The sequence below is a fragment of the Talpa occidentalis genome, unplaced genomic scaffold (assembly GCF_014898055.3).
Source record: "Talpa occidentalis isolate TD23 unplaced genomic scaffold, MPIMG_talOcc4v2.1 talOcc4.5, whole genome shotgun sequence".
In the NCBI taxonomy this organism is placed as follows: domain Eukaryota; kingdom Metazoa; phylum Chordata; class Mammalia; order Eulipotyphla; family Talpidae; genus Talpa; species Talpa occidentalis.
The window spans coordinates 135,801,773-135,829,127 of NW_023604861.1; the positions used below are offsets into that span (position 1 = coordinate 135,801,773).

Here is a 27,355-nt window from a genome sequence, read left to right on the forward strand (position 1 = left end):
CATTAAACAAACATTAAGAGTAAAACCCACTTAGTAAGGCAACTATATTATGGTTGCACTAGTAACTAAAAAACACAACAGCCTCCTGCTATGACATACACATGCAGACAGAGAAAGGTTGAGGATGAAGCACAGGGAGGCAGCAGGATGGGTGTGCTAAGGAGATGTGAGTGATCCTATTTGTCATCTTCACCCAGGATCTGAACCTCAGAATGCCTGGCACTGAGCCCACAGCAGATACCCAGAGATGTGTGAAGCCAGAAAGGTCTGGTGAAACCTGTTATTTTCCTAATTTGCTGTATGCTATTGTTTGTACAGAAATAACAAGGAGCAAACAGCAAGTCAGTTCCCCTTGCTGTTGTCCTGACAGCAATGCTGGACGTTGGCTGATGGGCCCAGATTCTGGGGTCACACCAGCCTGGCGGCCCCTGCACTTTATTTCAGTGTAACTTCATTTCAACCGATTACATCAGCGACATCCCATTTCCAAATGAAGAAACATTCTGATGTACTCGGGTTAGGACCAACATATTGGGGGGATACATTTCAACCCTGAACAGCACTCCAACCCACCCTTCTCAGTAGGGTGACTTGCCACCCTAGGCAAAGACCCTTTTAGAGGACAGGACCCAGAGTTAGAGTGGCCAGGGATCCGGACAGAGGATGAATGTGCACCAGAGTTCTAGAAAGAAAGGCACAGGGATGCTGGGACAGTGTATTCTGCGAGTGGCAAATGCAGTCACAGAATTCTAGATCCTTCTCTCCACGTGAAGGGCTTTAAAAGTCTGCACTGGCCTTTCCAGCTGTTCTGTTCATTAAAACGCTATAACCTGCTAAGTGCGCAGCCTGCCAAGGCAAGGCCACCGAAACAGCTGTGGACACTGAAGTGGCCTTGGGCCTGGGCTCTCCTGCAGGATCTGGGCCTCACCTGAGAGGCTGAATGCAAACTTCTTTCTTAGAAGCTTCCTTGAAGCCTGACTGCTGTGATCGCCTAGACCCTGGTCGGTACCTAGTATGCGTATTTGGCATGTGCTCTCCCCAGCACCGCTCCCAACGAGAAGCTGGAGCACTCTGATTGCACACAAGGCTTAGGAGCGGCAGCATCCACGATTAGATGCCGCTGGGAGTCCACAACTGGGTAGGAAGCAGCGGTGACATTCGTGTTAACATCCTGGCACCTGCAGGCACAAATCTCAATTTGTTCTGATACTTGATAGCTGCGTGATCTCAGACGAGTGCTTTAAACCTCGCTGAGCCCTACTTTCTTCTGTAAGATGGTTCCCAGATACCTATTTCACTGTTCTTATGTTGGTTCAATGAAATAACGGACAATTAGTCATCTAGCCTAGCACACAGTGGGTGCCTCACAACCCCTGCAGCTCACTGCTGGTCATTTCATAGTAAGCGAACACCCAGGGAGTTGGGAGACTTGGCAGAGGTAGTCCCTGAAGATCTCTGACAAACTATTTCCTCCCAGAAAATGCAATTAATACCCACGAGAGAAACAAATGCACTGAGAGCTTTATTGATAAGCCGGAGCAAACAAGCATATTAGTTTGTTTTTCAAATTTAAATTAACTAATAAAATGGGAGAGAACAACAGCCTTGCAGTCACTATTTACAAAAGACAAACGTAACTAAAGAATGTAAGTTTTTATTCCAAATTAGGAATAATGACATATACAAAGTGATTATTTTATAAACATGGATCTAAGTCTTTTATACTCAGGGAATTTTTTTCTTAGGGGAAAAAAAAGATTGACATTAACTCTTTGGCATTATTTTTCAAAATAATCTCTTCTTGGATTGCTATCTACTAGAGTGCTTACCGATGTCTAGGATGGATGTGTATAAGAAAGCACACTGAGAGTTACTTTCTGAGTTATTTTTAGACTTTTCCTTTGGTTTCAGGCCACTCCAAAAAGCCATGCGGGGTAAGATGGACTCTGGGGTCCAGAATCCAGGAGTCTGACTCGTGCTCTGCTTCTGTCCAGAGTGTGATCCTGGCGAGGGCCTCTCTGCTTCTCATCTTTCAAATGGGGAGACTCATCCTGGCCACACGGGCTGTCCAAGGAGAGGGAACCGTGATAGCACCTGGCCTGTAGGGGGGGGGCTCGACAATGCTGGTTAAAAAGACATGGCTGGGCCCTCAAAGTGGAGCGTCTTGCTGCCTTCTCCTCTGTCCGGGCTTCCTCTCTGGTCAGGGACCAAGCATTCCTCCGAGCTCACCATCTGAGGAGCTGAAAACTGAGCTTCAGGAACTTACAGCAGAAGTCTAGTGCTGACCAACTGGTTTCCACACACCTTTGGCGGATCAGTTGCTCAAGCCAGCGGGTCCTCTTCCCTTTGTAAGGCAAATTCTGCTCCATTAAGTCAATCTCCATAATCCAAAATCCCTTCCTGAAACCCTTTTAAAGAAAGTTTCTTTTTCCCTTTGCCCCTTCTCAGAGGGAGGGTATTTGGCCAACTATGCCAATGGCATCCTATTGGCTCTGGACAATTTGTTATGTTTTATTAACCTCAATGCCTCTGGGCTAACGTCTAAAAAAGCAAACTTCTAGGCAACAGCATCTTTCTTGTTAAACGACCTACTTAGTTCTTTCCTTGTCTCCTGCCTTTACAGTTAAAAAGCTTTTTTGGAATATTGCTTTGTAGTAGTTTACAACCAAACTCATGGCCACAGCCCGAAATACTGGTCCCTTTTCCAGATAACCCAAGAACTTAGAGAAGGGAGCTTGTGTGTAGAAGCCTGCGGAGGCCCTGACAGCAGGTTAAACTTTGTTCTCCATGAAGTGAACTTGGACACGCTGGGGGACGTGGTGTGGCCCGGAACTCAGCAGACGGACATGGCTTCTTGCTCAGGTCTGGCTCGTCCTCCTCACGCTCGGGAAGTCCCCATCCACCCACCTCTGGGCCTCAGTTCCCCAGCACCTGCACGAGGGGGTGCACAACAGACAGATCCCAGGCCCTTCCAGTTCCAACACCCGGTGGTTCTGGTTCTTTCTTTAGCCTCAGTGGGACGAGGCACGGAAGGCTCCAGAAAACCCGCCAGTGTGGTCCTCAAATGTGACGTCCAGTCAGAAAGAAGAGCGGCCGGTCCTCCTTGGCGTTGGCCGTCTGGAACTCGTCCCGCAGGCGGAACTGCCATTCGTCCTCCAGCTCCAGGCGGACCACCGTCTGGCGGAGGGAGTTCCGGTCCTGACAGATCACACATAAGGTGGCACCTGCGGGGACAGGGGCACAGGTGCGCGAGAACAGGTGAGTCAATCAGGTGAAAGCACCGCCGGGACTCAACTTGCAATAACGAGAGGTGGAAGGAAGGTGGGCCACGTGATCCGTTTCCTCTGGAATGCTCCATTATCTTAGTGAGAAACACAGGGCGATGTTACCTGGCAGCTCTGGCAGGTGAGACAATATGGGGGCAGAAGAAACGCTGACAGAGAAGTGAGTGGAGGAGCACTGGAACGGGACCGCTGGCCGGATCACAGGCCCAGCTTCTCAGCTCGTCCTGGTGTGAACCGCCACCCCAGCCCACCTCACAGCAGATCCCACCTTCTCCCTGCCAGCCGCCCACCCACGCAGGCCTACCTCTCCCATCTGCCCAGCCACACGTATCCATCCCCTTCAGCGTGCATCAATAGTGTGATCATGTTTGTGTATTTTTATTCCATCATCTATTATCTACCCCCCATCTGCCTATATTTCTATTTCTCTATCCAACCACCCACCCACCTTCCTGTCTTCCTTCCTTCCCACCCACCTAGCTAGCTAGCTATCCATCTGTCCCTCCACCTGCACCTATACCTCCCTAGTTCCCCATCTCGCTCCCTGTCCATCCACACACCCATCCAGCCCCTTATCCATCTCTCATCTATCTAGCTACACCCCTGCCCACTTCCTCCCCTCCTTCTTACCTAATATCCTGTCCTCCCTGAGGACAGAAATCTCTTGCTAGCTCCCAAGGCCTCACACCAGATCGGTGCTCAGTGAACACCAGCTAGGGAGGGAGGTCAGAGGTAAGAGCAGCCAAGGGGAGGTGATCTGAGCTGGAGTAACTTCAGTCCCACAGAATGAACGCTCGTCACGCTGAAACATCCCAGCGTGGAAACAGCCGCAGAAGCAGACAGGCTGGGATGGACGCTAAGCAGCGCGCAGGGAGCCAAGACCAGGAGGGAAGCCTCATCTATCCACCAGGAGGAGGAACACCCAAGGCCAGCCGGGGCCCATGTCAGGAATTCGGACCAAAAAGGAAGGCAGAAGCTGAGACTAGCTGTGACTCGCCTACAGGAGGGGCTGGTCCTGTCTCCCTGCACAGGCGCAGGGGAAAAGGCCGCCCAGGGGCCCGGCCCAGCCTCCTCGGGCCTCCCTGGGTGGTCGGGGGAACCACGGGCCCACTCTGTGCCTCAGTTTACCCGTTCTCAGCAAAGAGGCCCCGCACCAGCCACAACTGCCTCAGCGGTGCCACGTGAAAGTCCAGGTAAGAGGAGGGAGTTACCTTTCAGAAAGTGGAACTTTTTCAAAAAGCTCGCGCCCACGAAGGAGTCGCACAGGTACAGCAGGAGTCCGCTGAACATGAAGTCGGCACAGCTGATGTTTAAAGAGTGAGGCCTGGAGCTCACGTAACACACCGAGATCTGGAAAAGAAGGACCTGGGGAGAAAAAGCCATCGCGTGCCACCACGCGCTCGGCACCCTGATGCCCGGCCTGGCCTCCAGCAGAGACTCGCTGCCCGGGCAAGCCCAGAGGTGGGGGCCAGAAACAGCGTTTCCATGTTATTTCCAAGGGGAGACCCTGAAAATCCACTGTCAGATGTGAGTCCAGGTCTCATCGCGGCGTGAGAGGGTCTGGCCCCAGGACGGGCCTGATTCGTCTCTCACGGCGCTCGGGGTGGACCACGGCCCATCCCTGGGCCTTTGTCCACGTGGGCGCAGGGTGAACCCCTGAGATGAAGCAGCCGAGAGGTTCTGTCCTGAGACCAGGGCGCGAGCCCAGCCTTCCAGGACTGTCGGGGCTGTTGGTTCGACCGTGGGAGTTACCTGCGACCCCAGGTTAAGGTAGCAGTCCACAGACAGCACCGGGTGGGCGAGATTCTTCAGGGAGAGCGGGAAGAAGCGGTGGCTGTGGTGCTGGAGAAACTTCTCGAGCAGCAGCTGTGCGGGGGCCGCCAGGAAGGTGTGCTTGCTGTCGGGTGCGCAGATGTACTGGGCGGGCACGGCGGCCACAGGGGTGTCGGGCACCTGGGGGAAGGGCGGGTCAGAGCCTCCCGGCCCCTAGCAGGAGGTGCTTTCCGAGGCTCCAGGCTGTGTGGGAGCAGGGGGAGGTGGCCCCGCAGTGAAGCCCCCACCCCAGGGAAGGTGACCGTGCAGCCGCCCCAGCTCCACTCTGCCAGGCAGACCTGCGGCGCGGGGCCGGCTCACCTTGGACGTGATGTGGAAGGACCTGTGCCCGCCCACGGCTATCTGCTTCTTCATCACACTGAAGCGGTTGAAGCGGCAGAGCAGGAGGCCGGCGCTGTGCACACGCAGGTTGAAGTCCACGTCGTCACACGTGAAGCTACTCGGAACCAGCGGGCAGATGAGACGGGGTGCCCTCAGCCCACCGTGCCCCCCACACCTGCAGCTTGGGGCCAGTGTCCGAGACCTTCCGGTCCCGGGCACACAAGGACAATGAGCAAGGCAGTCATGCCGTGGGGGTGCGTGCCAGAAGCAGCAGGGGACCCTCGCTGGGACTGCAGAGGGGCTGCCCGTGCTGACCACGCTGCACGCCGGGCACAGCCTCGGGGCTGTGCAGACGCCCCCCCGGGAAATGCTCACAGGCCACAGTTCTGCAGTGCAAGGCCAGGGGCCCAGCTGAGCCCCCCCAGGCATTTCTAGGCATTAGCATTATGATCAACAGGCTGAGGCACAAAATAATTGTTTTACCTACTTGGAAAAAAGAAAATGAAGCTCCCCGGGCAAAAATAACAGTCACTTTTTACAGCTGGGGAAAACAAGGCTCAGAGGTGGTGATCAGCGCTTGTAGGCGGCAGAACCCAGCTTCCCTAGCAGGTGGCCTGGCTCCAAAGTCCACACTCCCTGTGGGCTGCCTTGGGGCCCTGCCTGCACACAGCGGCGAGCGACGGTGGTGGCGTCACCCCTGAGACGGCAGCACGTCTGCACTGGGCATGTGGAGAGCGACATCGTGAAGTCACTCGATATTTTGTTCGGGGCTTAGGCAACTTCGAAGCCACGTGTTTGGAGGAGAAAAAAATCCAAAAGAAACAGCACGTAGTAGGACGTAAGTCCTGGAAGCATCGAGTGAACCGAAGATGACAGCCGTCATCTGTGCTCCTCTCCCCTGCACTAAAGCGTACAGCAAAAATACAAAAAAAAACAGAGTGGGTGCCGAGGGGGGCCAGGCGGGCTGTGGGCAGGAGCCCCTGGGCTGCTGGCCTGCCGGGCAGAGAGGAGGCGTGGGTAGGCCTGCGCCGGGGCCCGGAGAGAGGTGGTGCCGGGGCGGGGCTCACCGGTTCTGGTTGTACTGCACGTTCTGCGTCAAGTCCACGTTCAGGACGATGAAGTCGTGCACGTGGCAGCGGGAGAAGGGCTCCCGCACCTCGCGGCTCCCGGTCTTGCTGGACCACTTCCGCAGGCCGATCAGCGCGTAGTGGGTGATGTTGGGGGCGGCCTCGATGTGCTGCATGATGTGCTTCAAGGAGACGTTCCTCTCTGACCACGAGAAGTCCCTGCTGGGCGGGACAGCGCCGGCCCGAGGTTGACACCTGGTGACACCAGGGCCAGCTCTGCACTGGGCCGGCCAGCGCGCTGGTTTCCCAGCCCGACTGGTTGTATGTGCTGGACAGAGCTGAGGGGGTGGTGCCTGCCCTCCCCCACCAAGCGACCAGCGCGGCGCTAAGCCCCCGCAGCAATCCAAGACACAGGCCTCAAGCCGGGCCCTACGGAGGAAGAAAACGAGGCCCCCATGACGTGTCCAGTGGCTCACGGACAGAGCCCAGGTGTGACCGGTCTGGCTCCGCAGCCTGCGTTCTTCCCGCCGCGCCAACCCCCTCCCGTTGCCAGTCGGCAGAAATGAAGGTCACATGGGGGGAGAGCAAGGCTTCTCCATTGTGAATTCCAGGAGCGAGTGGAGAGGAAAGGGCTGCGTGGACCACCGCCCCTCGGTGGTGGTGTCGGGGTGTGTGAGGATGGTGAGGGACAATGAGGGACACCTGGTGACCAGCGAGGGGGGCTGAGGGAGGGGCTGTAGGCAGCAGGGGGGAACAGTCCAGTCCCCGGGGGCCCATCAAGATGCTTGAGTCCTCCGGACCTCTGATCTCTGTCCCCAGCCAAGAGGCTTAAACTAAACCCTCTGTGATCCACACCGTCCACGGACCAATAATCACATCGTGTCTAGATTAATCATCCACACCATTCAGATGAGTGATCACAAGACTCACAGATTAATCCATGTCAATGTCAGGTTCATCAATCCCCCCACATGCAGTCAGTAATCACACTGCGGAGACCAGCAGTCACACCATGCAGAGCAACAGTCCAGGAGGGGTGGGAAGGGGGAGAACAAAGAGGGAAGGAAGCACCGTGGTCTAAGCTGGTGGGTGCACAACGGTGGTGATGCCTGGTGGGGGATCCTGATATTGCTCAATTAAAAATAAATAAAATCTTTTTTAATATTTTTAATTGAGCAATATCAGGATCCCCCCATCAGCAACTCTCTGGGGACTACACCTGAGGGGGTGGGGGAAGCAAATATTGTTTAAAAAATGAACAGTGGTGTAAAAAATAAAAAATAATAATAAAAATAAATAAAATCTTTAAAAATAAATATTAAAAAAAGAAAAAATTGAAAAAAGGGAAAAAATAATAAAAAATAAATAAAATCTTTAAAAATAAATATTAAAAAAGAAAAAAATTGAAAAAATGGAAATAAATAATAAAAAATAAAATCTTTAAAAATAAATTAAAAAAAATTGAAAAAAGGAAAAAAAAATAAATAAAATCTTTAAAAATAAATAAAACATTAAAAAAAGAAAAAAAATTGAAAAAGGGAAAAAAATCCATACCGTTCAGGTTAATAATCCACACCATTCACAGATTAATTCTCACAACACATTTCCAGTGCAGGGATTAGCCCCCTTTGAAAGACGAGGAGAAGCTGGTGTTTCCCTGATGCCGCACGGCAAGCTCACACACCGCTGGACTTCAGGAGCGAGGCCGGGGGCCAGGGGGCCCGGGGGGGGCTCTGGGGAGCACTGGAGGGGCTGGGCGCTGGCAATACCCCATTTCTCCATACAGGAGCTGGCGAGGGGGTGTGTTCAGTTTGTGAACATTTCTCTACCTGGATGACCCAGTGTTTGCATGTGTTTTAAACTGAATCTGTACTGTGGTTTTTCTCTGTTCTATGTCAATGTCTTTTTCTTTCTTTTAAGATTTATTCATTTATGCATACAAGTCCTGGGGCACAGGCCAGAGGTGTGGGGGGTGAGAGGATTCACCAGAGACAGAGCGGGGAACAGAACAGTCAGACTAACTGAAATACACTGCTGAGGGAGCAGCGGGGAGACAGGAGAGGTCTGCTGCGCCATGTGGGTTGCTCCCTGGCCGGCTGGGGATTGAACTTGTGCTGCAGGGGCTGTGGATTGCTTCATATTGAGGTGCTTAACCCCTTGCGCCACCAGGGAGGCCCACCTTTTTCTTTTTAATTGAAAATGCAAGCTGGGAGCACGGGGATCTGCACCCTGCACAGCACCTCCTACCCCAGGCCTCTCAGGGGTCTCAAGGGTGGGTGGGCCTCTCCCCAGAGGACAGCAGCTCCCTGGTCTCGCTGTGTGGGGGTCTCACCTGGCCCTCTCCCCGCTGCAGTCCACGTCCACCACGTTCCACATCACGCAGGAGTCGTCAGAAATCACGATGAAAGGCCAGATATCCTGCGGCTTGATGCCCAGCTCCTCCTGCCGGTTCCGCTCGAGCTCCAGGTTGTGGTAGGACAGCTCCTTGATCAGGAAATGGGCGGCCCCTGAAATGGACCAGCCCCCACCTTGGGTCAGCCCTGGCCAGCAGCCGCACGGCCAGGACCAGGGAGGACAGGAGCCGCTTGGCCACACCCCACCAGGCCCAGGTAGCCACGCACCCTGGTCCACACCCCTGCTCCATCACTGTGGGCTGTGCAAGCAGAACAGGGGTCCCGGGGGGGGAAAACACTCCCCTCTGGGTGCACACACAGCCATCTTTTTTTTTAAATAAAGATTTATTTATGCATACAAGAGCTGGGGTACAGGCCAGAGGCACGGGGGGTGAGAGGATTCACCAGAGACAGAGTGGGGAGCAGAACAGGCAAACTGAAGTACACTGCTGAGGGGAGCAGCGGGGGAGACAGGAGAGGTCTGCCGACCATGTGGGTTGCTCCCTGGCTGGCCAGAGATCGAACCCGCACTGTAGAGGCTGCGCAGAGCTTCACAGCGCAGAGCTCAACCCGTTGTGCCACCAGGGAGGCCCACAATCCGTCTTTTTTATCCTGGATTTTCTAACCATTCCGTCAATAACCAAACATTAGGAATATTCAGCTTTAAAAAGTCCAATCAAAATAGCTTGGAAAGTCAAAAAGCAAAATGCTTCATGTGAAGTTTAGCTCTGTCATCTCTAGAACTTTCTCTCGAGTGTCCATTCACAGGCTGAGGGCAGCGGGGGAGCCTACCGACGCCGGCGCTGTTGAAGATGCTGGGCAGCACCAGCATGATGTGGTTGGGCCAGTACTTCTTGTAGATGGCCATCTCGTACTCCTTGACCACCAGCACGTGCAGGTGGCTGGCCCCGTCCATCGCGTGGTACAGGTTGAAGAGCCCGTGCTCGTGACGGCCGGTTGTGGGGGTGAAGGTTGGGCTTTTTATGTATTCGTGACTCTGGAAAATATGGACGGAATGAGGGCGCAGCTCTGTGAACAGTCCCAGTGACCCCTCCTGTGCGTAGCTGTGCAGGGCAATTTCTTCCATCAAAGAGGGAACCAACTTCTGCAGTCCCGGAATCAGCTAAGCCTCGGGACCTGGGCCCGGCTTTACCCATGAAGAGCAGCAAACGTGATGCTGGTCAGTTCTGAGGCTCACATGACACAGTCGCCCTCTCTCAGAATCCTCCCAGGAGCAAGCCTGGGACAGCGGAGGGAGGGGAGCCAGCCAGGGAGCAGCTGAGGGAGGGGGAGCTGAGGGAGGGGGAGCTGAGGGAGGGGGAGCAGCCAAGGGAGCAGCTCAGGGAGGGAAAGCAGCCACGGGAGCAGCTGAGAGGGGAGTAGCCAAGGGAGGGGGAGCAGCCAAGGGAGCAGCTGAGGGAGGGGGAGCAGCCACGGGAGCAGCTGAGGGAGGGAGGGAGAAGCACAGGAGGCAGCCCGGGGATGGGAGCCAGCACCGGGAGAACAGGGGTGTCCCAGAGGGCTCAGCATGCACTGCCCCCTGTGTGACTCAAATCCCGACCACTCACCCACACGGCCTAGAAATGAACGGTTAGCCCGCGCCTCTTCTATTTCAGTAACTGTTTTCTTGCTAAGTTTTGACTCCCTTGCGACCCCGCAAAGCACCTCCACAAAGTCCTAGCACAGCAGGGGCTCATAACCAGCTACTGGCACTGAGGAGAGTGAGGGGGCCAGGGACAAAGCCCCGACCGGGTCATGTCCACGGGAGTGTCACTGCGGTGCCCTCCTGCCACCCAGCTCAGAGGGTGACCTCAGCACAAAGGCCTCTGTGTAGCCTACGGATGTTTCATGGCTGGTTACGGAAGGCTGCGACGCCAGGCTCGGCGGGCCGTGCAGAGAAGGAAAGCAGCGGTGCTGACGGGGAAGTGCCCTGCGGGGGGCCGGCTGACTCTGGGGCTGGGCCACAGCCTGGCCCTGTGGGGTCCTGTGGGGACCGTGCCCATAGGGATGGCGCCGATGATGGGTATGAAGGCCCCTCGCGCCGAGATGGGGAGCCTTAGAGATTTACCCCGAAATGCTGATGGATGGAACAGCACCAAGGGCGAGACTCAAGGGTAAGGAAGGAGAGGGGCAGGGCGAGGACAGGGGTTGGCTGTGAGGTTACTCTGCTACCTCAGTGGTCGAAAGGGTACAGAAAAGACGCGGGAGCCGCTCTGTTATCTTCCAGCCTGCACTGGGGCCTCGTGCCAGTGACTCCAGATAATCCTCGCAGCAAGCGTTGCCAGGGTTAATATTGCCCAAGTTCCCACGAGGGTAAACTGAGGCTCAGAGATATCAGGTGGCAGGTTCAGGGAACACTGAACCGAGATCAGATGGTCAAACAGGGCTCAGACCCTGAAGATGGGCAAACAAAACGCATCTGTACTTTTCTCTTTGTTCTCTATTGACAGACAGCAGAGCCGGGGCCTGGCCTAAGAAAGCAGAAGCGACAAACTTGAGCTGAGCCCGAAGACCAGCTGGAGACTGGGAATGCGGAGGAGGGGCTTCCGGGGGCAGGGGAGCACCCGCAGACATGTCCGCTCCCGTCGTCTGGGGAAGGGCCACATCACAGCCACATACGAACTGCTCTGTGACTACTCAGCGAACCCAGCCACGTCCACCTGTCTTTGTCCCTAACCTGCTTTCCAGCCAATAAAACTTAACTGCTTTGTTCTCAAACCTGGTCCCCAAAACCAACATAAACCCCTTCCCTATAAAAACAAGGAGGGGTATTTTCTTTCTCCAGCCTCCCTTGACCTGTCTTCATTCTCGGCTCCAAGCACTGATGCTGCAGTGACTCCTCTTTACTGCACGTCCAGCACAGGAACATAATTTGGGGGTTTGTAACAGCACAGCTATTAGGCCAAGGGTCAAACCTGACTCCAAGGGACCCCACAGCCGTGTGCAGCCTAGTCACCTCCAAGTTCAAGCACCACTTGGGTCTCTCCCGTGTGCCCCACCTGCCCTCAGCTCCCCAGGCAGCTGCTATCTCGAGGTCCCTGCAGCCCGGCAGCCACCTGCTGCCACACAGGCTCAACTCGCCGGGCGGAGCCAGTACCTTGTCTGTGACGAGGGGCAGCCGCATGCTCTCCAGCTGGCCTCCAGGTTGGCTGAAGACAAAGTGGTGCTCCTTGGACTTGGGGATGATGAAGTGGAGCTGGATTTCCTCTCCTAGCATGGAGTAAGAGAAGGCAAAGGCGTGCAGGGTGGACTCATAGAGCTGGGGTGCGAGGGGAAAGGACAGAGCTTGTCATCAGAGTCCGCGTCACTTCCCAGAAGAACCCAGGCCCAGCACAACCAGGACCTCCCAGAGGCCACCGCTACAGCTGGAGCACGAGGGACCCAGCAGCAGACACCCCTCCAGAGGTGAGCAGCCAGGCCCCGCTGCCGGCTTACACACCCGAGGCCACACCCTCTCAGCGGAGCCGGCTGGTTCTTAACTCTGATCAGTCTCACGAGGGATTCCCAGCCCTTCCAGACTCTGGATTTGCCCCAGAGGTGTGCTGCGTCGTGAACCAAAGCATCCCCACTGCACGTCTCCTTTTTCACTCAAATGTTCTCCTCTCAGAGGCATTATGTGTAATAGCACGTGAACAAAACAACAACAGCTGCGCTCACTGGTACCACGCTTGTCTGGCACCTTCCAACCCCTGTGTATTGCGGGTAACAATCCCAGGGAGTGGGTACTGCTGCCCCCCCCCACCATTATGGATGAGGAAGATGACGTTCCGGGGCGCACTCCCACCCCCAGGTCAAGCCTCTCCTCTCGTCACTTCCTCCAAAGAGCCCTTGACTCCAGTGCCCCTCGCCCTGTATCTGCGCCTGCTGCTCTCAGGCCTGACCTCCCAGCCCATGTCTGCCCGAGCCACACGTATGTCTCCTCCAGGCCTGAGGCCCCGGGCATCACGGGGCCTTCCCTGACCTGCCTCCTCTGGCTCACAGCCCCCCAGACTCACTGCTGGGGCGAGCTGTGTCTCCTGGAGTGGGCTCTGCCACAGAACCAGAGTCCAGAGTGGGGGGCGGGGGGGGGGCACAGATGCAGGAGAGGTGGAATCTGAGCCAGGAAGAGAGCAGAGAGGGACACAGCTGGAAAGGTTTCATAAAAAGAGGTCAGGGGAACCTTGAGACTTGAGGGGGTTGGGACAGAGTGAGCAGAAGCAAGGAGGGAGACGCCAGCAGGGAGCAGAGGCCTGGTTACAAGGCCCCTGAACAGGGGTCTCCAGACCTCCCGCCCCACCCCAGCACGGACCAGGGATCCCGCTCACTCCCTGCTGATGGTGAACAGAGGGAAAGCCTCAGGTCTTTGCATTTCAAAACCAAGCAAAGGTTTTCATATATATTTTTTCTGCCTTGAAAGAAAACTTTACCTCCAAGGATGAAGACGGTTAAGAGTTTCTCTACATCAAATGGGATTACTGATTATTTTTAATCCTTTAAAAAAAAAAATCACTCCTATATATTTTCTAACTTCATCTACTGTAAAATCGACACTTAAAAAAAGTGTGCTACTTCCACGGCCAAGCTCGGGTCAGGCAGACTCGGGAAAATGAAAGCTGAAGGGCAGGCTGGGTCAGCTGGGTGTTCTGAAGGATGAAACTGGACTTTCAGAGATGAATCCAGAAGTAAATAAACTCTTGCTTAAAAAACAAGTAAAAAAACCACATTTTTTAATGATGCACACCTGGGACTTACGTAATACTACAGTGAGATGTTACTTCAAAAAAAAAAAAATGAATGAGAAAAAGAGAATAAAGCCATATAAAATAAAGTGACTGTCTGCTGTTTCCCTCTGCAAAAGGGCGGGGCAGAGCCAGCCGGCGCTCTTGCGGCCGCAGCCGTTCTGGAAGTCAGGATGCCAGGGCCCCGGCTCTGTCTGCTGCCCCGTGTCCGAGCAGCTCCAGGCCTCCCGCTGCCCGCCTCCTCCCGTCAACCTTGCTTGGGTGTGAAGTGAAAAGAAAGGCTAAACCTGACATGCCACCTTCTGTTTCTGACCCTGGGCCCCATAATGACCCTGTGCAGGCCGCTGCGGGTGGCTGGGAGCCTGGACTAGCCAGGGCCCAGGACAGGAGCTCACGGGTTTACTCAGCATCTGGGCAAACACCAGTTTCCATCACATAAAAAGGTTGGGAAGCGCAGGCATGTAGCGGGTGCTCAGATTCCCCTGCTGACCACATCACTTCTATGCTTCCAGCATTGGCTTCCCGGGGGTCTGAGCATCGTCCCGCCCCTGGGCTGCGAGTCCAGAGCATGGGGACGGAGTACACTCCCCTCTGTGTCTGTGTCGGGCCCCTAGTAAGCAGCCGGGAAGTGTCAGCTCACGGGATTCCCTTTGAGAATTGCTGGGACAGCAAGAAAAGACACCTGCAGCCACCTAAGAAATGTGTCCTCCAGGGCCATCACTGGTCTGCAGTGTCAGCAATAAGCCCGTAAGTTACTGATGGGAAATGGGGGTGCAAGTAAGGCAGGAAGCAAAAGCTTCTAGAACTTTCCATCTCCCACTCCAGAATGAAAACATTAAGAGAACAGGGAAGCAACGGCATCAGCCAGGTGAAGCCCTTCAGAGAGCTGCCAGGAGCTGCCGGGAGCTGCTGGCACTGCGGCCACGCCCGGCACCTACCTGGTAGCGGGGGTGGAATCCCATGTACTGGTGGCACTGCTCGCAGTGGTGGTAGGTGTTATACGCCGCGTACTTGGACAGCCTCATCCGCGCCGTCTGGCGCCGCACGTACAGGTCCTTGGGCTTCCGGGACATCCCTCTGTCTGCACGAAAGGCCCGGCGTTAAGAGCAGCGGGAGGCAGGAGTTCTCGCTCCCTACCTCCTCAAGCCAGAGTGAACTGCACTGTGTGAGGGACCCCGGCTGGGCCACTCTCACCTGTCTGGCCCCGAGACTCAGCGGCCCAGGAGGGCAGCTCCGTGGGAAACTCACAGACGGCCGGCACGGGGCCTAGGGAATGTCTCCGAAGCACACGCTCCAGGGCGCACAACGTGACAGCGTGACTCGACCGCCACATGACACGAACACTGTCACGTGATGCAGGTGCACCTGTGTCAGATGTGGCAGGTGACTCAGCAGGAGGAAGGTCTGAGTCCCGAGACGCTGTGCAGACCCCTCGGGCAAGTGGTCTCCGCTGAGAAGAGAGAAGACCTAAAGCCGCTGGTCTGACATGAGGCTGGTGAGTATTTTGCTCTCACTAGCATCCACCAAACTTTTCTAGTTAGTGCTTCTAATCACGGCAACCACACGTGTCTGTTTGCTGAGAGTGGCCCCGAAATGCTGCAGGACCCCGTGACGTCAGTGGCCCCTTTAGGACGGGGCCAGGGGTCTGACCTCCCACACTCCATCACAGATCCTTCTAGTTCTTTCCCGACCACTGCCCCTGGCAGCCTCTGACCCTTCCTCCCACCCTTGCCTTAACTCGGAAGCCTCCCTGCACTTACTAATCTCCACCTGTTTGCAAGTACTTTGCCTTGTCTGACCATCTGTTATAACACGTACGTTGTTTTTTATGCGCTAGTAGCCAGAACCCTCAGAATATTCTGTCCCCGCAAACACCAGGAGGGTCTTCATTGCTGTCAGCACCCCTGGGCACCGCCTCTTCCTCCGTGGGCCCTGTCACGTGTACGACACTGTTACAACCCTCATGGACGGAGGCCACGTATGTGCTGACGCCATAATGACCCAGACTGACGGAAAATTGTGAAAGAACAACTTAAGTTATTGATTAAAAAGCAACCACTTGTTGACAAAGAACAGACGGAAAAGGCCAGGGCAGATAAAACCTGGCTGTGCAGAGACGCCGCCTAAATAAAGTTAACCAGCGGTCCTGATAAGATGCCTCTGAAGATGCTATAAACATAGGAATGGGTCTGAGACAATCTGAGATGCTTGTGGGTTCCATGCCCACGCCCCAGACGCCCCCTCCGAGACTCGGGGACAGCAGCTGGGGACTCCCACACGGAGAAGTGACCGCTCTCTCCCAGCACGTGGACAGCCACCAGGAGCCCCGGACCGCGTGCCGCGCTCCCGAGGGCCAGTCCCCACAGCTTTGCCAAGAGATTCACTACCTTCTCCCTTTTCCTGCCAATTAAATTGCAGACGTCTATCATTATAACATGGATTCCCCCCAATAAATTTCTACTGTGCTTCTATGCGTTTGACTTGAGTTGCCCGCGAGAGCTTTGGCGCTCTGGAGGGGCCCACCCAGGGGAGCCCTTGCTCGTGCAGAGTGGCCACGCCAGCTCCCCAGCACGGACGATTAGACTCCACACCCGTAGGACTCGGCTCTTCCCTCTAGGAGGCATTTCCCATGTATTTTAGAAGGCGAAGCAAGAGATTGCAAAGTCTGACCTTCGCTCTTTATGCCCTGCTGGTGTGAACAAATCAGGCTGGCGTCCTCGTACTTGGGGTCGTGAATGATATAGTCAAAAGGCATCTTCCTGAACAGCTCCACGTCCGGCCAGGGGTCGCCGAGCTGGAGGTAATGCCAATCTGTTTCTCCTCGGAGGTCTACAGGGCGTGGAGGCACAGAGAAGCGACAGGACATCACGCTTAGTTTAAAGGAAACACGGTCATTTATCCAGGCCGGGTGACCCACGGGGACACTCGGAAGCCAGGAGTTACGTCTAGTGTTAGCCACAAAGGACGCCCAGGCACCATTCTGTGACTGAGCAAAATGACTACCCAGGAAAGATGAAGGCACCCCACCCAGGCCCTGAGGGAGTCTGATCTTGGCCTGAAATTCCAGCTACACAGCAAGAGAAAGGCACCAAGTCACTTGAGAAACGGATGCCAGGCGAGGCCAGCCCCAATCTCCCTGGAGAACTCACCGCTGTTGATCTCCTCCTCGTCATAGACGTCCACCTCCGTCAGCCGGATGAGCATCCGGGACAGGATGCTGAGGAACTGCAGGTAGGCGCCCGTCTTCCCGATCTGGAAAGGATGAGACTAGTCAGCCTCGGCACCCCCGCCCCGTGCGGTGAGTGGGCTGCAGCCTGAGCCGGACGCCCTGGCACGCCCCAGCCTCCTCTCTGCACAGGGGGCGCCTAATCCACACGAGAAGCTGGTAGTGCAGTCGGGGGCCGGGATAGGCACCAGAGAGGAGTGGCAGGACGACAGGAACCTCGGCCCAGGGCCGCCTGGTCCTCCCTCACAGCGAGGGCACCTTGGTTCTGAAGCTGCTAGAAATCAGACTTGATCACAAGCTGAAGAACGTGCTTCAAAACTGATGGGCCAACAGAGACATCACTCTCCAGCCTTACATGCCGCAAGCTATTCCTTGTATCGATCGCTCTGTCCACGACAGAACTCACTGTGCCGGACACGGCTCGCCGGCACCGCGGCTCCCTCCCCGGGTCAGAAGGAGAAAGGAGGCTCCCGTCTGCCTGCAGCAGCGTCTCCTGCGCTCAGCCCAGCCCCGGCCGGCGCCCTCAGTGGGCTCATCTTAGTCACATGCGTTAAACACACTGTGTCGCCCCAGAGCCCTCCGATCACCCCCATTTCAGTAACAGTTACTCTTGCAACATGTGCCCAGGCTCTTAGCTCAGTGCCTAGTTCAAGTGAACAGTTAACAAACGCTGATGAGCGGGAATCACTGACTTTAAAAAAGGAAATAGGAAATATGACCAGGGCAAGCATCACTGAGAAGTATCTCTGGCTCAGAAAATAGACAACAGGTTAAAATCTGTCATCTCTAAAGAGCTCTGGGAGCAACAGGGGGAAAGTGCAACAGTCTAAAGGAAAAAACAAGACGGAAAACCACCGTGAAAGTTCTGATGACCGAACAAAATACACTCAACCTTGCTAATAAAATTATTTTTAATGGGGCCTCCCTGGTGGCGCAGGGGGTTGGGCACAGAACTATGAGGCAATCCACGGCCTTTGCAGGATGAGTTCCATCCCCAGCCCGCCAGGGGGCAACCCACATGGCGCAGCGGACCTCTCCTGCCTCGCCCGCTGCTCCCCTCAGCAGTGTACTTTGGTCAATCTGCCTGTTCTGCTCCCCACTCTGTCTCTGGTGAATCCTCTCACCCCCTACCCCCACGCCTCTGGCCTGTATCCCAGCTCTTGAATGGATAAATCTTTAAAAAAAAATACTATTTTTAATACCATTACTATTACTAATAAAACTTACTATTTTCACCTAGCTAGTGGGCAAACACTTTAAAGACTGACAGCATCTGCTTATCAGATGAGGGTGTGGAGAAAACAGAATCCCCTTTTAACACATATCTTATTTTCCCCTAGTTTTCAAAAATTACAAAAAGCAAAATATAGTCATTTAAAGGCTGAAAATAAATGCAGATTGATAATGAAGAAGAAGGTTCATAAACTCCACCCCCCTGGGAAGATTTAGTGGTTATCCTGCCAGGGATGATTTCACGCATCTCACACACAGAGACACAAATGCTGGTGTCCCCGCCCCTGGTGCCACGCTGAGCATCTGTCGTTCTGCCACTTGATGTTTTGCATTTGAACATGTCACGGCCCCACGTGGGCGCACAGGGTCTGCTCACGCCGTCTGGCTGGATCCCACCACTGGGACCAGAGGCATGTAGGTCATCTCCTGTGTTTTCACACTTGCCAACAAAGTGGGCGCGCACGCTGGCCTATCTTCATGGCTCCTGTTCGGGAATCCATTTTGGGGATAGAATCCCCAACAGGCTGAGTCAAAACGGAGCAGGTCTTGAATTGTGGGGGTGACAGTGTTGACAGTGATGCCAGCATTCAGCGGGTGCTCTCCATTAAGACGCGTTGCTGGGACACAGTGTGACTGTCACTCTCGGAGGACACCGAGGCAGGAAGGCTGGAGCTTGTACAGTGTCAGGGGACGTCAGAGTCAGAATTCACCTGCAGAACCATCTGGCAGCCTGCACTGTTCCAGCAAAGCCCCTTCCCGGGACCCCATACCAACCTCCAGCTCACCCCTGGGGGAACACCTGCAGATTCCTAACCTTAACAAGTAGAGCTTTGTGGTTCGGGAGAGGTCAAGAGCCAGGGGAGGGCTGGGCTGGGGAAGCAGCCCCCCAAACTCCCAGGGCAGAACTGAGGGCTGGCGTCTCACATTCAGCAAAAGCAAAGCGCACACACTGGCCAGGAGGCCCAAAGGAAAGAATACTGGATGAGCAGAATTGTCACGTGCAGGGGTGAGACAGGGAAGCACCCCTGCCCTCCGAGTCACAAAAGGAGAAGACTGAGGTCAGAGGGCAGACAGCATCTGGCTGTGGGCAGCAGGCGCCCCTGGACCTCCACCCACCCACACAGCAGGCCCACAGAGAGTCCCCCACGGGGTTGGCCAAACATGAATCGGGATGTGGTCAGCCCCACTCCAGCCCTGTGGACACAGGGACCAGGAGTCCCTGGCCCAGGCGCACCCACCTGCGGGGGGCCACTGAGCAGCAGCCGGCGCGGGTGGAAGCTGTCCACGCGGCCCTCGGCGCGGTTGCCGTAGTCCATGTGGCTGGGCCGCGGCACCGTCCACTGGCGGTAGTACAGCGACTGCTCCGTGGACGTCATGGTCTTGCTGAGCAGGGGCCGGAAGGAGCTGGCCCACATGACCGAGTGGGAGGGCAGCAGCGAGGCGGCCTTGGGCAGGCCACTGCTGTCCGTGGACGTGACCATGTCGTACACCAGCTTGGGCAGGAAGACGACGGGCGGCTGCCGGCAGGCTTTGGTCAGGGCGCACTGCGAGGCCTGCAGGACCAGTGGGCCAGCAGCGGGCACCGTGGGTGAGGAGGACGAGCAGGCAGAGAGCTGGGAGGACGACGAGGGCACCGATGCCTGGATGCTCCTCTGGCCGGACCGGGGGCCACAGTCAGGCTGGGGGGCCAGCCCGGGGCTGATGATGGACGGGGCCCCCCGACTTGCTCGGAGCCTCTGGCGCTCCCCAGGGGCCCTGCCTTCCTCTGAAGGGCCACAGGCCACTGGCGACCTGGCCTGCTCCCCCGGAAGGGGTCCCCCTGGCTGAGTTGAAGGCTCCCTGCCGAGCGCTGAGCCTGGAGAGAAAGAAAACCTGTGAGAGACGCCGCCCAGGGGGACCCGGCGCAAAACCTGCCCGTCCCCTGCCCGGGTTCTGCAGCGCAGTGTCAGGGTCAACGCCCAAGTTAACCGTGGCTGTTTATGGAAAGCGCCCAGCCCAGGGCGACCCACGGGACACTCAGACATCGGGAGTCATGTCCGGTCCTTCCAGCCCACAAAGGATGCCAGGCGCTGTCTGTGACTGAGCAGAGTGGCACCAGGAGAGATAAAGGCAGCCCAAGGCCCTGGTTGACCCTGACCATTCCTGCGACTCCACCCCCAAGCAGGTAAAGCACAAGGTCTCTCTTGAAATAGGTAGAAATGAGTGACCTCTTCATCCTCCAAATCTCAAACAACCCCAGGCCCACCGGGCGGCCCCCGGGGACACTCACTGGACGCCTTCGAGGAGAGGGACGAGGACGCCGAGTCTCGGGAGCCGGGCCTCTCCGTCTTCACGGGGCTTCTCTTCTCCGAGGCGGAGCCTGGTTTAGAACACCCTGATGAGCGCGCGGGGCATCCGCCCAGCTCCGCCAGCTGACAAGCTGCATTCGCACCTGTCACCCCTCCCCGGCCAGCAGCCTTCGCCCACCTGGCAGGGGTCCACCTGTGCCAGGCCTGGGGACGCAGGGGACAAGGCCCCAGGGCCTCAGTGACAAGATGGAGCACGAGGAGGGCCAGGGGCCCGCAGGCCGAGCTCCCACCCAGCCTGGGGAGGGAGGGCAGGAAGCTTCCTGGTAGAGGAGCCGCCCGCCTTGGGTCCAGGAAGGACGTGGGGATTCCTGGTGAAGCACGGGGAGAGGAGGCCGCAGGCAGCAGGTGGAGGGCGGGGGTCATCCGCGTGGCCAGGAGGGGACATGGGCAGGGCAGAGCAGGGAGCGTGAGAAGTCGAGTGTGCTCCAGAGCATGGGGTGCCACACGGGGGCCGGAGAGTGCGAAGGGGGCAGGAGGCGACACGGGGCCGTCAGGCCCGGGAGTGCGGACTTGTCCCGGGCGACAGGCAGTCACCGTCACGGTCCCGGGGGACAGAAGCAGCCCGCGTCTGCAGCGCGGGACTTCCCACTTCAGGGAGGTGACCCAGGCCACCCCGCGAGCAGGCGGAGGAGGGAGAGCGGGGTCTGGTCTCTGGCCCACACCCGTCTGTTCCACCACTTCCCCCCCACGACTCTGCGTTTTGCATCAACAGGTTTTCTTCTCCTCACTGTCGACGAGGCCCAAAGCCCTGCTCTGCTATGATATCAGGCCCCACTGGGCACACTGTGGGGTGTTAAGAGTCTGCACACGCCTCCACGGGACACCTGCTCTTCAGTCCTCCCACCGAGAGGACGTCAGAGAGGACGTCTGCCCCCAATGCGCAGCAATTCCACCAAAGATCCAGTGGAGCATGAACTCGATCAGCATCCTGCAGTTCTTTATGAATTCTAGAACGAGGAGGAACCCAGCTGGGTGTCCAGCTTCTCACACCACCCATAAAGGGAGGAAAAGCAAAATCCGAATTCATCAAGGGATTCGCCACTCCCTGCCAAGCTGTGTCCGCACAGCTCTCACCCGACCCGCAGACAGGCACGGGCCCCCAGGGCTGACAGCAGGTGGCGGCGCGGACCCCACACGAGGGAGCCTGGGAGGCATCCAGAGGCCCCAGGTGTGCCGGGCGAGGCCCACCTTCCGTCCCCGGCTCCTCGTCCTCGTTGTCCGTGCTGCTCAGCCTGTCCGCGTCGCTCTCCAGGGCCTCGTTCCGGGAACCCTTGTCCACGGGCACCTCGCTGCTCACGAAGTAAGCGGCCAGGCCCAGCTCCTGCTCCAAGGCCGTTCGCACCAGGCAGGAGGAGTTTATCAGACGCAGGTCACAGTAGCGCAGAGACCTGGGGGGACAGGGCGTGACGTGGGGGGACGCCTCCCGCGAGGCGGTACCCCAGCACGCGCCGAGGAGACACGGGCACCCAGCACCGCTGCCTCCCGGGCTCCTGCGGACGGCAAGAGTCCAGAGCCCGGCACGGAAGGGTTCTCACTCCACGTCAGCAAAGGCCACGCCAGGAAAGACACGCAAGGGCAGCAGCAGATGGCCTGCTGCCCTCCACGGGATGAGGTGAACCTCTGAGAGCCGCTGGCCACCATCCATCCAAGCGCCTGCCTTCTGGAGGCCCGGGGAGCGTCTGCTTGTCTGGGCAGTGGCCGGAGACCCCAGGAGACACCAAGCGGGCTGACGTCCGCGAGGCTGGGACGGCTCCGTGGCTAGAAGACCGGGTCCTCCCCAGCGGCGTCGACCGCCTCCCCCCCGCCCCCCAGATCAACACCTCCAGAGCCAGCGGAGACCCGGCAGCCCAGACACCAGCGGAGGAGCAGCTCTGACTCCCGAGATGACGCGACCCTTTCCCGGCAGAGCAGACACGCCTCACACGCACAGCCCAGCCCCGGGTGCCCGTCGGAAGGAGCACGAGCTGCCCAGGAAAAGCCGTCACGGCCACAGGCTGGAACGCCAGCACGAAGGGCGGGTCTAAGGCTGTGGCTATCGATTGCTCCAACTACCCTCGAGTGGGGGGGCGGGCAGCAAACCGCAACCTGGTCTCAGGCTCCTCGAAGAGCCCCCCCCCAGAGGTAGAGCCCCCCACGCCCCGCCCCCTCACCTTGGCAAGGATTCCCCGTGCGGGTCCATCCCACTGAAGATGAGGATGCAAGGCAGGCCCTCCAGCTCCAGGTAAGTCTGAGGTCTCCACTCCGCATCCTCGATTTTTTGCCACATCTGCAGGTAATTAAAGAGTCTCAGAGCCCTGACGTGCGGTCTGGGGGAGCCCGTGCTCCCACCGGGCCAAAGCCCTTGCAACGCGGCCTTCGATTACAAGGGAAAGTTCTTTATTCCACAGATCAGCAAATAAGCACGTCCTCTGCTCCACCGGTCTCCCGGCCACGGGGAACACAGCCTGACACGTATGGGCCATTCCAGAACTACCGGCCGATGGACTGATTCCGTGGGACAAAGTCTATTCTCAACGGCGTCTAATGTTTTCCTGACCTCGCCATGGTGTGCTGTGCCCTTTCAACTTCATAATTCCGCCTCGTCAAGGCACTTTCTTTCATAGCTCCTCCTCGTTCAGGGAGTCTTTCTTTCATAACTCCCACTTGCTTATACTTGAAATGTTCAATATTAGTGAGACACAACTGCGGGCCAGGCCCTTGCTAGTTTGGGGGGCTGATCTGCAGGGCTGGCCTCTGCTCGCCACAGCCTGGGGAAGAGCCAGGTGACAGGCAGGGAACGTTGAACCTGCCTGGGGAGGGGGACAACGGCAGGCATGGGGAGAAGCCCGGGTGCGGGGGGTGCAGCTTCCAGAAGGAGGAGCAGAGTTGAGTTCTGCAGAAGCATTAGCTAAGCGGAGGAGGGAGAGAGACTCACAGGACAAAGGGGAAGGATGTCACCGCCAGAAGTTCGTAATCAGAAGACAGGGTATTTGGGGGAGCAGCCAGGAAGCGTGTTGGTACGTGGTACCACTGCACTGAAGGATGCTCTAGCATCCTCTAGAGTGGGGCTCTAGCCAGGTGCGGGAGGATGGCAAGGTCAGGGAACATGCAGCCGCCCTGGCTCCCCAGACCCCACACCCACCCTCCCCAGGTACCCGTCACCCTCCTGCCCTGCACTGCCCCCACCTTGAGCTGCTTCACAAAGTGCTTCCCCACGGTGATGCCCGAGCTGGGGTTGCCCAGGATGATCTCAAAGTGCTCCTCCAGGGCCAGCCGTGCCCGCACGTGGGCCAGCCGCTCGTAGGCCACGGCCGCCAGGGGCGAGCAGGGCACCCGCAGTAGGACCATGAGCCCGTGGCCACAGGGGCACTGCTTCGGGGAGTTGATGAGGTTCTGGGTGATCTCCAGCGTCTCCACCGACGTGTAGTTCTTCATCTGTGACAGGCCGCTCACGGCCATCATGGCGGCCGCGTAGTGCTGCACCAGGACGAAGGTCCTGATCACTGCACTGTGCAGCCGGGGGAACCTGCAAGACAGACGTATGGCCACCGTGACCCCAGCTGCTTCAGGAGAACCTGCAAGACAGACAGACCACCGTGACCCCGCCCTGCTGGGAATTGTGAGGACAGAGACTGCTGTGACCTGCGCCCAAGGCCCCTGGCGCGCTCTCAGGAGAGGGGGGTCTCTTCCAAAAAACAGAACCCAGGGTGTCCACCACCTCAGCACAGGCCGCTCCCAGATGACAAACAGCGTGCCTCCTTTTGAAGCTGCTGGTTTGGAACCTGAAATGGAGCCATCCTTTGTCAGGCAGCTGGGAACAAAAGTGGAGGCTCACTGCCCCAGGGAGGCCCCCCGTCAACAGCAGGTCATCAGCAGTTTAGGTTTAGGGGAGTCAAAAGTTATATGTAGATTCTTGACTGTGTGGGGGTCAGTGTCCCTGCTGCATTCGCAACATGGAGATACTAACAGCAATAGACTCAGAGAGGTGGAAAGCACTAAACAAGATAATGAAGCCAGGCCTCAGCACAAAGAACAGCGCAAAATGAGCCCTCGACAGAGGACACAGAGGAGGTAAACACTGACACTAGCTATGATTGTCGCTATTGTTTCCTTTAAATCCTTTGGCGTCTTCCCTCCTTCTTTCTTGCCCTCCCTTGAGTATCAAACACACAATCCCACATGCCGGCATATTTCTGTCCATTCACACCCTTAAATTTTTCTGGAACAGCACAACAGAAATAATCACTGACCCAAAATTCAGGATGAAAAACCAATCTTTGATGGAGGGATGGAGTCGCCTCAGGAGGGAGGGAGGTGAACTCCTTCCTGGAACCCCCTGGATGCATGCATGCATCAACCTGCACTTGACCTTGAAGCATTTTAGTAACTTGGAAGAGAGACGCGTACCTTTTTCCCAGTGCAGTGACCATGGCCTCAAAGGAACTGTCGTATCTGAGCAGGGGCAGGCTGTGTCCCGAAAGTGTGGACTCAATGAATTCGGACAGCCCAAAGTACTTCTTGTTCTCAGGATATAAGTCCACTCCCTAAAACAGAGAAGTACACGGGTCATCTAAACTTTGCATTTGTGGGGCCTGAGAGGCTCCTAAGCTGGATCCACTGGATCTCGATCGTGTGACTCTGCAGGTGATATTTTATGAGTTTATTCCTTCTGCAGACCCAGTACACAGAGAGTTCCACACTAAGGCTGGCAGATCCTCATCGGTCAAGACTTTGCCTTTCATTTGACCCTAGTGTCTTTGCCAAGAAGAAAACCAAGGCCTCCCTGGTGGCACAAGGGGTTAAGCACAGTACTGTGACGCTGTCCGTAGCCTCTGCAGCACGAGTTCGATCCCTGGCCAGGGAGCTACCCACATGGTGCAGCAGACGGTCTTCTCCTGCCTCACCCACTGCTCCCCTCAGCAGTGTATTTCAGTCAGTCTGCCTGTCCTGTTCCCCGCTCTGTCTCTGGTGAGTCCTCTCACCCCTGTACCTCTGGCCTGTACCCCAGCTCTTATATGCATAAATACATAAATCTTTTTTTTAAAAAAAGAAGAAAACAAGCCTTATCATTTTTTAAACATACAGCTTTCTTTGTTGAGATTGCTTCTTCACAAAATTTGAAGTTGTTTCCAGGAAGAGGCAAATCCATCATCTTGTACTAAGATGCTTTTAAAATCAGCAGGAAAAATGCACTTACCTAACCAATTCACTCACATGACAGAAAAGCCATCCCAAACCAACATCAGAGTTTCTCAAACTTCAGAACAGAGCAAAATTGGGGAGGTTGTTAAAAACACAAAGGTGTGAGCTTTATCCTCAGATAGCACAGTGATTGGTGGGAGGGCAAAGTATCGGTGGGCTGGGTCACACCCAGGTTCCCCACTTCACAGCTTCATGGCCTCAGGCAAGTGGCTCGACCCTCCTCTGCCTCATTTTCCTCATTTGCACATCAGAAATCATCCTGGCACCTGCCTCTTGTATTAGTTCATATGGAACTAATGCTAAAGCACTTCAAACTAAAGCACTTCAAAAAGAGCCTGCCTGGCTCACAGTGAGTGTCACCCAAACACTGTCACAGGTGCCCAAGTGGCTGGATTGAAGACAGGCAGCAGCATCTTTCAAAGCTCCCCAGGTGACTCTGAGATCCTCCGAAGAAGTCTGGACTTTGATGCTTACTTATCACTTGCGTAATTAGCTAGAATGCAACCACCCAGAATTCTCAGTTCACCAGAACTGTGTGTCTTCTATCTTGATGAGCAAACTAAAATCAAACTCAGAGGTTTTCGGAGGGAGATTTTGAACCCTGTTGTTTAAAGACGCAGACATAGGAAAGCCAGGAATGATTCTAAGGCTTCTGGACCAAACGTGACATGGTCTCAGCTGGGGAAGCCAACAACACAGTTCAGCAAGGTTTTAAAGACCAAGACCTCTAACCCCAGCTTGTGTCGAAGATCCAAGGAGCTGGAACTGGCTTGGGCCCTGGCTCTGCTAGATTCTGCCAAACACAACCCCCCACCCAAGCTCAAGGGCCTTTCCACGCCAGCGCGGCACCCGCTTGCACTCACGTTGCTGTAGGAGGCAGGCCAGTGGATCTCGTTGTAGGGGCTGATGAGCGTGTGTTGGGTCTGCAGCGCGTAGGGGAAGGAGGTCACATGAAGAGTGACGATGTTGGGGGCCTCCTTCACCTCCCTGCAGTTGAACAATCTGTCTACCAATCCCACAGACGGGTCGCTTTGGGAATAGAGATTATGAACAGCACTACTGGTGGGGGGAAAGGGAGAAGACACAGTGAGTGGGGTTAGTGACAGTGCCCTGTCATCGTCCAGGGATGAGTAATCAGCCCCAATGGTGCCGACAAGGTAAGCACGTGGCTCCACCGTGACGGTGACAGTCGGGACCCCCGGACTCCTGACTTGTCACAGGTTTGGCTTGTGACAATGTCAGCTCCCCACGGCCCAGCCCCACTAACCTCACAAGATCCCAGTGGGCGTGGTCATGGATCAGGACAAAGAGTGTGTGCGGGTTCTGGAAGGAATTTTGCAGAAAGGACTTAAACTTGGTCTGTGCCTCGGTGTCCAGCTTCAGAACATACTGTTCCACCCTCTGCTTGGTCAGGTGCTCCTTTTCCAGGCCCAGCTCCAGCAAAACCCCTGTGACACAGGATGAGTACATCAGCACCTCTTCACCCCGCAGACATTCCTGAGCATCTTCTGGTGGCAGGTGCAGTGTGAGGCCCCAAGGCCACCTGGGCACAGGCACCTTGGCAGCAGAGAGGCAGCCCCCCCCCACCGCCCCGTTCCCATAAACACTGTCTACAGCTGTCAGTGCAGGAGCTGGGCCCAGAGGCAGGCTGCTCCACCAGATGGGTGAGCTACCCCCTCTCCCAGGGGCTTTGGAAGCAGCTGACCCCTGGGGTGGGGTGACTGAGGGGAAAGCAAAGTCACCTCCCACCC

General features: G+C 56.3%; 1 protein-coding gene across 14 annotated transcripts in view; it reads right to left on the bottom strand.

Annotated features, from left to right (window-relative positions):
- Window positions 1-1,491: 1,491 nt before the first annotated feature.
- Window positions 1,492-27,355, bottom strand: part of GREB1 (growth regulating estrogen receptor binding 1) — a 92,674-nt gene continuing 66,810 nt past the window's right edge. For 10 of the 14 annotated variants that reach the window (XM_054701377.1, XM_054701374.1, XM_054701379.1 and 7 more), the window contains 19 exons: window positions 26,872-27,052; window positions 26,468-26,663; window positions 24,810-24,946; window positions 23,589-23,928; window positions 22,574-22,689; window positions 21,612-21,811; window positions 20,345-20,434; window positions 19,314-19,930; window positions 16,766-16,868; window positions 16,287-16,445; window positions 14,555-14,697; window positions 11,996-12,157; window positions 9,691-9,895; window positions 8,838-9,012; window positions 6,506-6,727; window positions 5,418-5,553; window positions 5,037-5,237; window positions 4,496-4,634; window positions 1,492-3,224 (listed from right to left, as the gene is read on the bottom strand). In XM_054701377.1, coding sequence (XP_054557352.1) covers window positions 3,061-3,224; window positions 4,496-4,634; window positions 5,037-5,237; window positions 5,418-5,553; window positions 6,506-6,727; window positions 8,838-9,012; window positions 9,691-9,895; window positions 11,996-12,157; window positions 14,555-14,697; window positions 16,287-16,445; window positions 16,766-16,868; window positions 19,314-19,930; window positions 20,345-20,434; window positions 21,612-21,811; window positions 22,574-22,689; window positions 23,589-23,928; window positions 24,810-24,946; window positions 26,468-26,663; window positions 26,872-27,052 — 3,686 coding nt within the window. In that variant the 3' untranslated portion in view covers window positions 1,492-3,060. The other 4 variants (XM_054701376.1, XM_037528519.2, XM_054701380.1 and 1 more) reach the window with 4 other exon arrangements.